This window comes from Desarmillaria tabescens (genome assembly GCF_030435595.1).
Source record: "Desarmillaria tabescens strain CCBAS 213 chromosome Unknown EV420scaffold_1, whole genome shotgun sequence".
Taxonomy (NCBI): Eukaryota; Fungi; Basidiomycota; class Agaricomycetes; order Agaricales; family Physalacriaceae; genus Desarmillaria; species Desarmillaria tabescens.
The window spans coordinates 771,023-785,118 of NW_026848300.1; the positions used below are offsets into that span (position 1 = coordinate 771,023).

The following is a 14,096-nucleotide window of genomic DNA, read 5'->3' on the forward strand; positions in this document are numbered from 1 at the left end:
TAACGGTCACTGATGGGACCATCACTCAACTTTCCTTTAGTTGATTTTGAAGCTTAGGCACACTGCGCCATTTCCAAAAAGCAACTATGGTTGGCCCCGGTAGATTTCGCCTGCATCAACTCGAATTAATTTAGCAACCCTAAAAGGTAAACGGCGGCCGACAAATGACAGCCTGTCCTTGGTCAATCTCATCGATGGTGCTCGAAATGGGGGGAAAATGGGGTGCAAGGTTCTCTTATCGCAGGTCCCTTTTCTCCATTGGATTTCGAAGTGGGGTTGGAGATCAGCTGACGTTGGAAGAGCGCAACGTGGTCGCCGAGCTCAATCCCGGCAAGGCCTCGTTCGGTGCGGCAAGCGTGGATGAACAACAATGAACCATCGGCAAGGGGGTTGCCCACACAAAGCGGGTCCGAGCTAGATCAGACTAGTATATTAAGCCAGACTTTACGAGAAGGTGTTGTAGATAAGTACTCGCGTGTCTGACTGGCAGTTCGACGACTTCATTTCCTCCCCCCCATAACATATTGAGGACTTGCACAAGGTGATTCTCGCTGATTTTTTGCATTATATTCGACTAACTTCATGTTCTAGTATCCAATCCTTGGTTCACAGTTCATGATGATTTCTTGTTTGATTCAGTACGACGCAATACCCTCTGGCAGGCATTGCTTGATATGTCCCTCGCGAAGCCTCTGTCCCCATCACCCTGCATTCTATGACGAACCTGAAGTCCCCCTCGCCATTTCGCGCGCTCCCTATGATTTGAACGCGTGCAACGCGGAAATCGACCGCGTTCAGAATATTTTGCACAGCCTCGTCCTACACAAAGCGCGACTGCAGAGGAACAGAAACGATACTCATGCTATTGTCGGCACAGTCCCTACAGAGATTCTCACTCTGATATTCAGGGAGGCCTGCCTACCCCAGGATCCTGACGTCGGCACCTTGGAGGTGCTCTCTTTAACAGCGATGGACATATCTAGCGTCTGTCATCGCTGGCGGACGATAGCGCTGGATATTCCTGACCTGTGGGCGACCATTTCCATAAAGCTCCCCACCACTCCACCGCCCCGAACCGCAGCTTTTGAGGCAGCTCTCCATCTATATCTAGAACGTTCACGATTCGCCCCACTTTCCATCTATCTATGTTCTTCCGCCGATCCATTGCATCGCATCGATATGTCTTACGAGAACAAATTCATACTTCCCCTCTGCCGAGAGTCTCATCGATGGCGACATCTTCACGTTTCCTTCATGTGCAAGCGGTTCTTTGAATTATTTCTTCAAACGGTCCATCGTTCTTGCAGCGACCTTCGCCAGTTAGACGTGTTGTCCATCACGGACACGAGCGATGACCCGAGTAGCTACTCACCTAAGGGATTTACTTCTCTCTGTGGCGTTACAACTCTTGAATTACGTGGAAATATCATCCACATTGAGGGTTCTCCCTTCGCAAAGACCCGTTCTCTTTCCGTACAGGCCACGGGGTCAAGGTCTAATGCCCAGATATTGGCGTCAACCATCGCCTCAGCGGCAGGACTGAAAAGTCTCACGGTTCTCAGTAATATTCACAACTTATACAGTGGGGATATTCCTGCCGTCACCTCCCAGCTTACTACCCTCACTCTCCATCTTTCCAATGCTGATTACACCTCTTTTGGCACACTGCTGGCCCCACTCATTCTCTCATCGCTTTCGAAATTAACCCTCATTCATGCGGGTCGACATCCCGCGTCAGCTATCCCTCTCCTCTTTACTCATCTCGCAACGTTCTGCTCCAAGCATCGTATCACCGACCTCACCCTTATCCAGGTCCCAATCCTAGCTCCCGATCTTGTCCTTCTCTTCGAGGAGATGACTACCCCACTCACCGCTCTCTACATCCACGAGACCCCTGCAGTTCGCACCATAACTCCGGTCCTCCTTCGAGGAATCATGGATACGCTCCCGGTCCTTGCTCATCTTGGACTCATTTGGAGCGACAATTCTGAGATCGATGAGAGCGCGGTCATGGGATTGATCGAAATGAGAGCAGGGATTGCAGGTGGTCTGGAAAGTGCGACGGTCGGAAGGGGAGAGGCTCATCATAATTTGGGTCGTCGAACGAGGGAGCGATTAAGCTTGTTGCGCAATGAAGGCCTGAAAGTATATGAGAGTGTGTTAGATTGAATTGGTGCCGTCACTGTTTTCTTTCGTATCAGCTCAAGGCTGAGTCGTTTTTAGGGTCACCTCCTCGTTGAGCATGCTCATTTTATGAACGTAACGTGCGCCCACTAAGAATAGACTAAAACCATCAACAACGGTATGTGTTTTCTTTGCCGGCAATGTGTCAAGACCAAGGTATTCGTAGATGACACGGGTACATAGAAGACTAGACAGTGTACGATGTGTCAAAGTTCTCTGAACTACTAGATGTGTATTTAAAATGTACAATGACAACGATTCGAGTCATATGGAGCAGTACGGAATGTCTTCAGCGCGTAAGAATTCAAAAACATTTTGGGACAAATAAGGTATAGTTCCTATGGCATCACCTTTACTCTCGGAGTCTAGCAGTTAAGAAGATGCTTCAATGATTTCTGCCGTGAAGATGTACTATAAAGGTCCCAATAGAAACTGGTGGCCTGTGATACACGATGCGTGTCATGTGATCGCGATTTGATCATGTACGATAATGTATCCGATATGCGCTCGTGTTTCAAATTCCTTCCGCTGATAGGGAAACAGAATTAGTCCCTTTGTTCCATACTGGGAATAACATCTTTCATTCACTGCTGGGGAGCGGTACATTGTCCCATCGGTAAAACGAGACCTCAAAATGTCGTGACATTTCATTTGATCTTCTAATGGTAAAAACTAGTTCAGAAAAAGAAGCTGAAAGACAAGGTCATTTTTGTACTCTTTTAGGTAAGGAAAACAACCTGAAAAATGGAATGGAAAAGACGTTTCTCGCAGTCCGAACACAGGAAACCACTTTTTATTCACAGAAAAGCAGGTATTTTTGGCACACGAAGGGAGCAATAAAAAGAGCATGTTTTTCATTATGTTTTCTGTATCCCATTTTAGCGCAACACAAAGGGAAAGAAAAGTCACAACATTTTCAGAATACCTTTTTCCGTCCTAAAAAGACTCGTACTCGGAAACCGGCTCCAGCAGTGATTGACGAAACATGGCGAACCACTCTGGAACGACTGCAAACTTCCTCTCAAACTTCAAATAACCACGAGACGCCAGGGTAGGCATGCACTTCCTGATCATGGATGAGATATCAGCTAGAACCAAATCGTCGACGACGTCGTCTTCGTCCAAGAATGTTCCACAAATCACAAACTCCCGGAGATGTGGAAAATTTGGGCCGGAAAAATGTGCGTCGAAGTCGCTCCAAACAGAAGAGTAATCGCCATGGTCCACCGAGAATAACCGCACGGAAACCTGTATCTTCCACAGGTTTGGAAACGTATTGTGAGCGGTAAGAGGCACAATCGATTTGAGGTCAAGAGAAAGGTTTCTCTCCCGGTCCAGTGTAGTCCTGAACTCCACTATCGCTAATTGCTTGAAATAACTGAAAGCCTGGGATGAAATGACAAGGTCTAGTGTTGTGACGATGAGACACAGGTGAACATCCATAAGTCTTGGGCGCACCTTGAAGGCTGGTGCCATTGATTTCAGCACCGTTCCCTGAAGGTGCAAAGGAATGCAAAACTGCAGTTTTTTAATTCTAGGCCCCACTGTGCTGAGAAAAGATTTTGTAGGGACTAGAATGTTCTCTGTCCTTCCTTCCTCTGAGTTGACGTCAACCCAAGATCGGTGAGGCCAGTGAGGTCAAAGGTACCCCCGAGAAGCCACATAACAAGGTAGATCACATTGCGCTTGTTGAAGGTGACACTGTGCGATTGCAACGCTTTGGGGACTGGATCGGTTGCATCATGCAAACCTGCAACGGCTCTGGCGTTTTTCGCGAGGTCCAAGTAAAGGGAAGAGATGACGGGTTGCTTTAACTGGACCATTGGCGAAAGGAATTCTAGCAAATCCGCCGCCTCTCCAAAAGTGACGTCGGCCATTTCCAAGGACTCCAAATCCGTGAGCTGGTTAAGGGTCCGCAACCGCATTGTACCGAATGGATCGGAGAATCCATGGACTTTCAAGCGTTTGATATTGGGGAGACGGTCAACAAGGTTGTATGTGTTTGACCCTTCCAGAAACTCGGGCTTAACCAGAAACCCGGCCGTTGTGCCGTCGACGAGGTCGACGAGGTTGACTGCTCCCCAATCGGAGTCGCGCATGTCTAAACCCTTCACGTAACTGGCCAAATGAGGAGCCTCCTCTAGCCTTTCATTCCAGAGAGTACTTTTTGAGTCGAGCGACAGGCGAAGATCAGCGAATACGAGTGGCTGGGTGAGCTAGCGCCAAGTCCGGGAGACAAGACAACAGTTGAAGAGGGAGTCAAAGTCAGAACGTTCGACGTATTTCAGGATCTCCAAAACTAGCTCCGGTGCGAAATTGGGGGGAAAGCCTTTGCCCTTCTTTATTGAAGTCGGAGGCGACGCAATCTGCGAAGAAAGAAAATCAACCCCTGAACGTAGCGCAGACGATAGCAGAAAGAGACATACTTGAGCTCGTTTTTTGGGTGGCATTCAGATGGTTTACTCTTGGGTTCGGAAATTAGTTCGTCAGTGCTGAAAGAAAGAGAAGGACGGAAGAAAGTGATGTCTATTTGTTCCTACGGCGCCGCTGATTTCCGCCACTCGCCCTTAGGCTGGTATGTGCCACTGCCACTCACAGAGAAAGTTGGGTGTGAGCTAACTTGAATGACAGTACATGTAGGCCAATTCTAAGCCTTGAAGCTTGAAGCTTGAAGGTCGAGGTAGCATTGAATGATCTACGTAGCACTTATATCCAACGTGCCTCACCTTGACTTGTGCCACCGACACATTCAAATCGACCCGAGCATAGTACCAAGTAGTTTCTGATCAAGGCCAGTTTCTGGCTGTTCCCGGATTTCGGGCCGGTACCGACATGCCAATTCAAACTCAGATCTTTACAAGCTTTACAGCAACCACCACTTGGAAATCGGTGAGCATGTTACGGACTCTGAACATGTCGTGGTACCTAATCCCTTTGCTATCTCAGAAAATTACCGCCGCCTTCATGTATAACGACATAGGCTGTCCACAATGTGGATTCTGTTTGTCCACTGGTGCTCGCCTTCCTGATGGTATACCATCTGACAGAGCTAATCAACTACTTTCCTCTAACGAGCCTCCAATTGGCGATGAGCTTGAACAATGCGAGGAAATCCTTTCCAACGGCAGCGAATTTCTTCGTTCCCTCAACCGGAGTATCTCGCAAGCCCGCCATCTTTTGAATCGACTCACGGCCGAGAGCATCCGTATCGAGCACAAGCTTCATATATCCAAGACTCTCATGAATCCAGTACGCAGATTACCGTGCGAAATCTTGGAGGAGATTTTCTCGTGGGGCATGGATGACGCGATGAATGCAACCATCGCCTGCCCTGCTGATTCCCTTGATGCACGAGATTTCCTTTGGACAGTATCCCAAGTCTGTTCATCGTGGAGATGTCTGACGCTGTCTAGGCCGCACTGGTGGGCAAGTATTAGGTTGGATTTGAAGGCGGGCCCGGAGAAACCCACCACTTTGCAATGGCTCTTGAACCGTACATCCCGAGCTCCACGTAATGAGAGCCCTCAAGCTTCTCTCCCGCCATTCCTCGCGTATCGTTTTTCATTACATCTGGAGAGATCTGGAAATCACAGTCTCTCAGTTTTCGTGGGTAGCAAGCAGGACATCTCCGCACATCCATTACTCCCTCTTATACTCTCATCATCTCCACGATGGCGGCAACTACATGTTTCCTTCTACAAAGCCGAATCTTTCCGTACCCTAGAAGCCGTGTCCGATTCCCTGGATTCGTTGCATGAACTTCGCATTTCGGTGTATAATGATCATAGGTTCCCGTCTCTCTGGAACACCACCGCTTTTCGTAATGCACCAAAACTCCAGGCGGTGACCATCAATGACCGTCCTGATTTCTTTCAGCTACCGTGGTCGCAAATCTCGAACGCAGATATCGGCGGCAAGCTTTTGGATGTTCTCCCAGAGGTCCGAACCGCGACGGCGCTTACCCTTCGTCCTTCTACGAAACGCCTGACATTCACTACGATATTTTCATCTTCGCATTTGACTAGACTGAGTCTGTGGGAGATGCACCACCATGTGCCTCAAGGGACTATTGCATCCTACTTCTCCATGATGGCACTGCCGAAACTATTGTCATTGGAACTCCATTATCACGGTCGTGGCACTCACCTTCCACATTTTGGCAGAAGGTCCCTCCCTTCATTGACCTCCCTGCTTATTTCGGCTCCTTCGAAGACCCTTGACTGGTCCGATGCTTGCACCGTGCTTCCCGCCTTATCAAGCCTCGAATCACTGTCCCTCGAAGTGATCATCGACTCAGATGAAATATTCCATACTCTGGTATCTGAACAGCCATCCTTGCGGCGCCTTGACCTTACAGGATCACAGATGAGCTTTGATCACAGAGAACTCGTCAATATGCTCGATGGTCGGAGAACTGAAGAGAGAACTGTTCTCGATGAGCTAGTTTTGCCAAGTCCGCTCATGATTGTGGACTCTGAAGATTGGCGGTGGAGTAATGTTTGGATATTGGTGGTTACGGGAGGGTTGAATGTTGTTTGTCGTTCTCATCGGTCGACAATTTACATCATTCCCGACGAGACTGCAGATGTTGCAGACGCGCCGTCCGCTTCTCTTTTGCACACAGATTCGGTGCACAAACGAGACGTGTCGTCGGAGGAACGTTTGACAGTGGAACATCCAAGAAGGATGCAAGGGGTGTCTCTTGCAGGGATTGTAGACCTGTGGTAGGCCGCGCCGACCTAAAAGACTGTAATCAACCGGGCAGAAGATGTCTAGACATGTACGACCGCGAGAGTTTCAATCGAATTCTCCTTTACGGTGGAATTATGACTTTGGCCGTAGCGAGCGAGGTGCAATTTCAAGATCACGTTCCCTGGGAATTATGAATGTTTTTTTTGCAGTGTACCTGAAACTTTCCGATATGATTCTGTCATAGACGTTCTTTGACATACTCAATTCTACTCCGCGATTGACTCATTAATCCGTCCTTTCATTTTTATGTCTTGACGACCTGGACGTCGCTGGGTTGTCCGTCACACATGAACTCGATGGCTCGCTCGCCGTTGGCATACGATGAATGTACACCAGTTCCTCGTGCCTTCAGCGCGGCGGACTCGTGCGCTTGGTACATTTGCACCTGATACGGTACCCCATTGACTATGCCATCTCTTTGTTTACTTGGAAGGCAACACTGTTCATGAGTAATGTACGCTTGCTAGAAAGCTAGAGGGGCTCCATGCCAATGCGACGTCCTGACGCTGCATTTCGTGGGTGTGCCGCTACCGTGGGGAATTGCTGGACGTTATTAAGGGGTCCGATAGAGTATGTCTTGCACCCATGTTATGAGGTTGCAGAATTACTGAGTACTTACATGGGTACTGACAGCCAAAGACATTCTTTTAAGTGGAGCGTCATCGGTGGCCTTCGCATTAATGTTAATGAAGGCTGACACGGCAGGCAGAACTCGTTTCCGAATGTCGGTCTCTGAAAGAAGCTTGCTTAGAGGGTATAATTGGAGCACGCTTGAGGCTCCCTCCACTATCCCCGATGGCACATTCTCCTGATTCTCAGTTTTCTAACGCTCACGATGGACGTTGGGCGGATATAATGAGAGATGTAAGTCGTCAACTTTCGCACTTTAAGCGATATGTCGTAGGCTAAAATAGTCTTTGCAGAGCCGGAATCCTCCTGACGTCCGGCTTCCAAAGAATACTATGGAGAACAACCCGCTTTCAGCTGGGGTAGCAAAGGGAGCAACATTGAATGGCGTTGAACCCCTTATTCCGTGAGTGCTATAGCGCTGGGGCCTGGCCGACTAAACAATGGACTTTGTAGAGAGACTCGTGGCATTCTTGCTCTAGTGATTGGCATTAACGAATACGAATGCGGAGAGTACGGGAATCTACAGGCTGCTGTTGCTGATGCAGACCGATTTCAGAATTATCTTCTCGAAGGTCTACGGACCCCAAAGGAAAACATCATCAGCCTCCGCAATCAGCAGGCGACAAGAAAAGCTATCGTCGAGGGATTCAGGAGCCTCATTCACGATCCCAGAATTGTCCAAGGAATGGCAGCCATGATCATATACTATTCGGGTCATGGCGCGGTGGCTCCCAAGCCAGATGAATGGACGGATTGGCAGACCTACGACAACGAAATCGAAGTGTTGTGTCCCACAGATATTGGGATCCTGGACGTCAACGATAAGGTTGTAGAGGGTATTCCGGATCGAACGATTAGCGAGCTTCTACTAGAGTTGGCAACTGCCAAGGGGAATAATATCGTTTGTCGCTGAAATCTAGACTACTTATACGATGAAGTTAACAACTCTTTAGACACTGATTCTCGACTGCTGCCATGCTGCTGGGATCAATCGTGGAATGCAACCCGCCGACATACCGAACGCGAGGCCGCGTCGGATCCTTAACCCTCCAAAACTTTCTGCCAGTTGTGACTCTACGACACTCTGTCGTGGATCTTCTGGAGTGAAGGTCATGTCAGGATTTTCAGGTTCGCTTTGGGACTCGCATGTACTGCTGGCGGCATGCAATCGTCGTCAATCGGCCTGGGAGGTAGATGGGCACGGAATCTTTACTCGCGAATTGCTCAAGATCATGGGAAAGAACCCTATCAATGAACTGACGTATAGGTCATTGATACATCGTTTAATTATGCCAGCATTGTAAGTGTTGGTGAATCGCACCGCTCTAAGCTGAAACAACTCATAGCCAAACACCGCATCTAGAAGGGAGACATACCCTTCGACGTCTGTTTGACTCATGGGAAGAACCGGCAGATAGTTCCATGATTCTCTGCCGCCATGAGCACGGCGAACCTCACCTTGTGCTACATGCGGGGCTGCTTCATGGCGTAACCGTCGGTTCTACGTTTGGGATCTTTAGAACAGATCTCTCGGACCTACAGCATCCACTTGCAACTGTGACCATCAACAAAGTAGAGACATTCACTTCCCTCCTCGTGCCTTCGGACCCTACATTCCTGACCTCCAATAAGAACCGTCGTGTCTGGTACGCCCGATTACTCAAAGCTTCCGGCGCCAACTTTAGCGCTTATTGCAATGACCCGAACTACCTGACCCGGATCCTCAGTGAGGATTGTGAACCTAGGATTACGGTTCCTGTTATTGTCGTCCACACCCCAGACGAGGCAGAGCTCTGTTTGACGGTAAGGGACGAAGTCGTCTTTTTTGACAGAGGGAACAGAATCGACCTCTTCGGTCCGAGCATCGGGTTTGCCTCACGGTTCCCTCATGTTTCCCAAGTCAGCGACTATGCACACGTCCTCAGAATCATTAATCACTTTGCCCACTTTACCGCTCAATTGACGATTCAAAGTCCGTTGCCTATCACCCAATTCATTTCAATCGAAATGAATAAACTGGACGGATGCAGTCTGACTCCTGTCGGCGACAATTTGCTGTCTGCTATGGAAGACGAAAAGCCCATTGAGTTCGTCGTAGACACATCTCTCTCTCGGGATCGATGTCCTCGTTATGGGTTCACAATCCGTAACGTATCCGATGTTGATCTATACGTGTATCTCTTCTACTTTGACGCTACCAGCTTTGAGATAGGCATGTTCGTATTTCATATCGATACTATGACTGACCTTCTGAATCATTTAGACGCTTGGTACTCCTCGAAAATGAGCCCCAACAACTTGAAGAAGGAGGAGCAAGGGTCCGTTGACACTAGCCTCCAAAAGCGTTCAACACTTACTCTTGGCTACGGGAACGGTGGCATGAACCCATTCACATTCACTGTACCAGACGGCCAAGATGTAGACGTCTGCTTCTTCAAGTTGTTTGCAACCGCGAAGCCAGTAGATCTCGGAAGTATCTCACAATCCTCACCGTTCTCGGATTTGAGGACCAGCCGTGGTGAATCTCCTGTCCGATCTCCTCCTCCCGATCTTACAGAATCATGGGCTTCAATAACGATACCTGTCATACAGAGACGCGCCCAACCTAAGGTGTCGAACATCTCGGAAGCAAACAGGCATGAGACAAATAGTACTGAATCGTCTACTGTTTCTTCTCCAATTTTAGATTCCTATTCACCGCAAGTCTGTGTGACTTCCATCAATTCACCCACGTTGCATCCGTCTCCGGACAAACATACTCATGTGAGTCTTTTCCCCTACAGCTGCACCTCATTGTTCAGTTTATGCCCAGATTCCTCAATGGCTAACGAACGGTATGCAAGGACTGAAAGAAACCTTATCATCCAAAAAATTCACCGCTGTACCCCATAAAGTTGCCGTTCAATTTTACGCGAAGGTACATTCTTACCTTCGGTCTTCGCGTAGCCATCCAACTTGAAGAGGAACATGGCCAATGCTACAGGCTCGTTCTACCTATGTCACACATATTATTGACCAAAATATTTAAAGTCTGACATATATTGAATTTGTGATTATCAGCTACAGTAGGTATCTTACATTGCGCTCATTTTGGTTCCGGGACTAAGTACTTGCCAGGGTGCGACTGGAATATTTGCATACCCTTTAGGGCATGCGCGCTTAAGTCGAAGCTCAACATAAAGGGCACTGCTCATCTTTGCTTTCAATGTCAGCAAATGCAGCAAGTTGCCTTCGGTCTTTCCCACTCGTGATTGGTGAAGAGTTGCCAGACTAAGCAACAGCTGCTGAGCTAGCACCGCGTGTGATCGATTCAAGGTGCTCGCAGATTCAGAACGTATCACTTCTACCGTTCAACTACCACGACGTACATCTCCCGAGGTGGTGCTTTCCTTACCGTTGTCCCTAATCACAACCCAGGACCTTGAATTGGTCTCCGATCGCGAATTATAGAGATCGGTAACCGCTCTGCATTCCTAGGCTCCTTGCCGCCCGACTCCTCCGCGATCACTAAGGTTCAGCATCGATCATTGTGAGGATTAAGTCTGCTTCTATTTTTTGGACGTTCAATTGACTATTGTAGAATACAGTACTGATTTTCCGATTTGTGAAAGCAACGAGGCTTATGAAGCATGTACTATATATTCTCACAAAGACTCAAAATGCTCTAACTACCGCACCTCACCCGCCTTTTCTCAATCCCTCATTGATACTTGCTGTAGTGCTACATTCCACCTGACATGGGCAACGCTAACTCTGGCAATAGACATCACCCTCCTTCAGCTAGCCAGTCGGTCGAATTTAATTTTTTGAGGCTATATCAGCTGACCGTTCTGAACATGATGTAGACCCGACCCGGACAAACCTGTATCGGACAAGCCTGTATCGTGAGCCTCCATGTCTTGAGACCCCATGCTAGTTTATCGATAATATGTAGGCGAAGTTACCAAACTTTTGCACTGACTATTGGCATCGACACATACCGATCGGAGACTTTTAGATCGGAGAGCCTGCAAGGTGCCGTCAACGACGCTAACAAATTTGACGAATATCTACGCAAGGACCGTGGAACTCCGGAGGAGAATATCATTAGCCTTCGCGATGAAAAAGCAACAAGATCTGCCATCATAGATGGATTCAAGAGGCTCGAAAGCGATGAAAGAATTGTCTCGGGCACGGCTGCCATCATTATTTACTATGCAGGCCATGGGGCCATCGCTCATAAGCCAGTCGAATGGAAGGACTGGGAAACGCCTGGAGACGAGATCGAGCTGCTGTGTCCTAGTGACATAGGATTGCGAGACCAAAATGACAAGATCATAGATGGGATACCGGATCGAACGATTAGTCAACTTCTCCTAGATCTGTCTGCAGCCAAGGGAAATAATATCGTACGTCGCATATCTCAGCGCAAGCTCTATATACACCATTAACTTCCTTTCAGACATTGATTCTGGATTGTTGTCATGCCGCTGGAATCAACCGGGGAGGGGGAGGGGCAAGGGGCCCCATTGACCTTGGTGTAGGTCAACTGGTGGACGTGCGACCACGGAACTTCCGAAGTGTCCACGATCTTTCTCCGGGTTGCGACGAAGACATTTATCGTCGGGGATCCAGCCTTTCACGTTCACTTCGGGACTCTCATGTGCTTTTGGCAGCGTGCAGACGTGGCCAAACCGCCTCAGAGATAAACGGAATCGGCCTCTTTACGGATGCCCTACTCAGGTGCATGAGAGATAAGCCTCTAGCAGGCGTTCTTACGTATGCTTCGTTGTTGCATCATCTTGATATCCCAGAAACGTAAGTGTTGACTTGGTTGGCACCATTTTAAGCTGATCAACTTGTATAAATAGCCAGACACCACAGTTCGATGGGAAGCATATCCGTCGACATCTGTTTGACTCGTGGGAGAGTCCTGCGGATAGTTCAATGATCCTATGTCGTCGTAAGGAGCTCCAAGACCCAGACCGCCTTGTCCTCAGGCTAGAGGCCGGGGCCCTTCATGGTATCACTCCTGGCTCCACGTTCGCAATCCATGAAACAGATGTATCTCACCCAAACAACGAACTACCAACTGCGGTTGTGACTACTGTTGAACCATTTTGTTCTCACCTTGTGCTCCATGACGAGGCTTTCTTCACCACGTATCAAGACCATCCTGTCTGGTACGCGCAATTGAAGGAAGCTTCTGGATCCAACCTCGCCATCCATTGCAATAGCTCAGACCTCTTTAATCACATCCTCGCGGAGGACAGTGAACCCAAGCTCACAGTTCCAGCCATCGCCGCCGAAAGGCAGTCTGAAGCGGATCTCTGCTTGACGATGAAAGATAACTCCGTTTTCTTTGACCGAGGAGATAAAAATGGTACCATTAGTGCGAGCATGGACTTTCCTTCACGTTTCCCAGCTCGCCCGGTGGCTGTCAAAGACATCGCCAGGATTCGCAGGGTCATTGATCGCTACGCACAGTTCAGCTCTCACCTTTCTAGACCAGGTTCAGTTCCCATATCCCAGTATGGTATTTCTATAAAAATGCACGAATTGAAGCTCGATAAAGGCAGTTTATCGCCTACTGGCGACAGCATTCTGCCCGATGGTGAAGGGAAGCCTGTTGAGCTTGTCATAGACTCTTCGTCTCGAAAGAAATATTATGGGTTCACAATTCATAACGAGTCCGAGCTCGCTCTATACGCATATCTATTCTACTTCGACGCTTCTACCCTGGAGATAGGTATGTTTACATTGCAAATTCTGGCTGCTTATTGATCATCTTTCCCTACTACAGAGGAATGGTACTGCCCGATTCAGGGAAATTCTAAACAGAACACTGCCATCGACACCTGCCTCCAAGGGAATTCAACACTCACTCTTGGCTTCGGAAGCGGTGGCATGCAAAAGGTGGAATTTTCCGTTCCAGACGGCCAAGACGTGGACGTCTGCTTCTTCAAGATTTTCGTAACAACGAAGGCGGTGGACCTTGCAAGCATCTCCCAGCCATCTCCCTTTAATGAAATGATTGGACGGGGTGCCAAACGTGTCCCTCCATCAATTACAGACGACTGGGCTTCAACAACAATTCCTGTTGTATTACGACGTACTCAAACATCCAAAAGCCCGGCTGTCCCACCTAGTATTGCGTGCAGTGAACGTGAATCAACAAAGCCAGCAGAAGACTATATGCAAGGAGTGAGTATCGCTTCTTTGTCAGTCTGTGTACGCTCTGGTCTTAGTTATACTTTCTTAGCTTGGGAAATGGCTTATCGCGTCTTGGCAACGTGTGGAAAGATTTCTTCAATCTCGAGTCCCCCAGCCCTATGCCGTCCCCAATGAAGTTTTACTATAGGGTCGCTCTGAGGGGGAGAGAAAGTAACTATCATTGTAAATTTTGAAGATATGTTCGATGGTCAGTTCGTATTTAGTTACAAATAGGTAGCTAGCTTCCTGTTGAAGTTTTAGGGTTTAGTGATAAGTATTGTGGTACTCTGTTATTATGATTCGAGTCTGTCTACATGCTAAACACGCGTGACGCAGAG

At 48.3% G+C, this 14,096-nt stretch overlaps 5 protein-coding genes across 5 annotated transcripts; 4 read left to right on the top strand and 1 right to left on the bottom strand.

Moving 5' to 3' along the window:
• The first annotated feature begins 465 nt into the window (after positions 1–465).
• Positions 466–2,270, top strand: EV420DRAFT_20761 (uncharacterized protein). Its single transcript, XM_060481203.1, has 2 exons — positions 466–541; positions 592–2,270. Exon 2 carries the CDS (start codon positions 616–618, stop codon positions 2,167–2,169), a length of 1,554 nt encoding a protein of 517 aa, XP_060339073.1. The 5' UTR covers positions 466–541; positions 592–615; the 3' UTR covers positions 2,170–2,270.
• Positions 2,271–3,120: 850 nt separating this feature from the next.
• EV420DRAFT_1472536 (uncharacterized protein) lies at positions 3,121–4,283 on the bottom strand (the record flags this gene model as incomplete). The annotated part of the gene is made up of 3 exons (XM_060469059.1): positions 3,121–3,570; positions 3,643–3,733; positions 3,793–4,283. The coding sequence occupies 3 exons, from the start codon at positions 4,281–4,283 to the stop codon at positions 3,121–3,123; spliced, it is 1,032 nt and encodes a 343-aa protein (XP_060339074.1).
• Positions 4,284–4,915: 632 nt separating this feature from the next.
• On the top strand, positions 4,916–7,308 carry EV420DRAFT_20928 (uncharacterized protein). The gene is made up of 2 exons (XM_060481212.1): positions 4,916–5,073; positions 5,131–7,308. The coding sequence occupies exons 1-2, from the start codon at positions 5,017–5,019 to the stop codon at positions 6,910–6,912; spliced, it is 1,839 nt and encodes a 612-aa protein (XP_060339075.1). The 5' UTR covers positions 4,916–5,016; the 3' UTR covers positions 6,913–7,308.
• Positions 7,309–7,316: 8 nt separating this feature from the next.
• On the top strand, positions 7,317–10,666 carry EV420DRAFT_20844 (caspase domain-containing protein). Its single transcript, XM_060481208.1, has 8 exons — positions 7,317–7,506; positions 7,570–7,800; positions 7,860–7,969; positions 8,020–8,467; positions 8,520–8,866; positions 8,913–9,778; positions 9,830–10,329; positions 10,379–10,666. The coding sequence occupies exons 2-8, from the start codon at positions 7,732–7,734 to the stop codon at positions 10,523–10,525; spliced, it is 2,487 nt and encodes an 828-aa protein (XP_060339076.1). The 5' UTR covers positions 7,317–7,506; positions 7,570–7,731; the 3' UTR covers positions 10,526–10,666.
• Positions 10,667–11,006: 340 nt separating this feature from the next.
• EV420DRAFT_20830 (caspase domain-containing protein) lies at positions 11,007–13,989 on the top strand. Its single transcript, XM_060481206.1, has 8 exons — positions 11,007–11,095; positions 11,147–11,353; positions 11,412–11,450; positions 11,501–11,954; positions 12,008–12,363; positions 12,417–13,294; positions 13,349–13,749; positions 13,808–13,989. Exons 2-8 carry the CDS (start codon positions 11,304–11,306, stop codon positions 13,904–13,906), a joined length of 2,277 nt encoding a protein of 758 aa, XP_060339077.1. The 5' UTR covers positions 11,007–11,095; positions 11,147–11,303; the 3' UTR covers positions 13,907–13,989.
• The last annotated feature ends 107 nt before the right edge of the window (positions 13,990–14,096 follow it).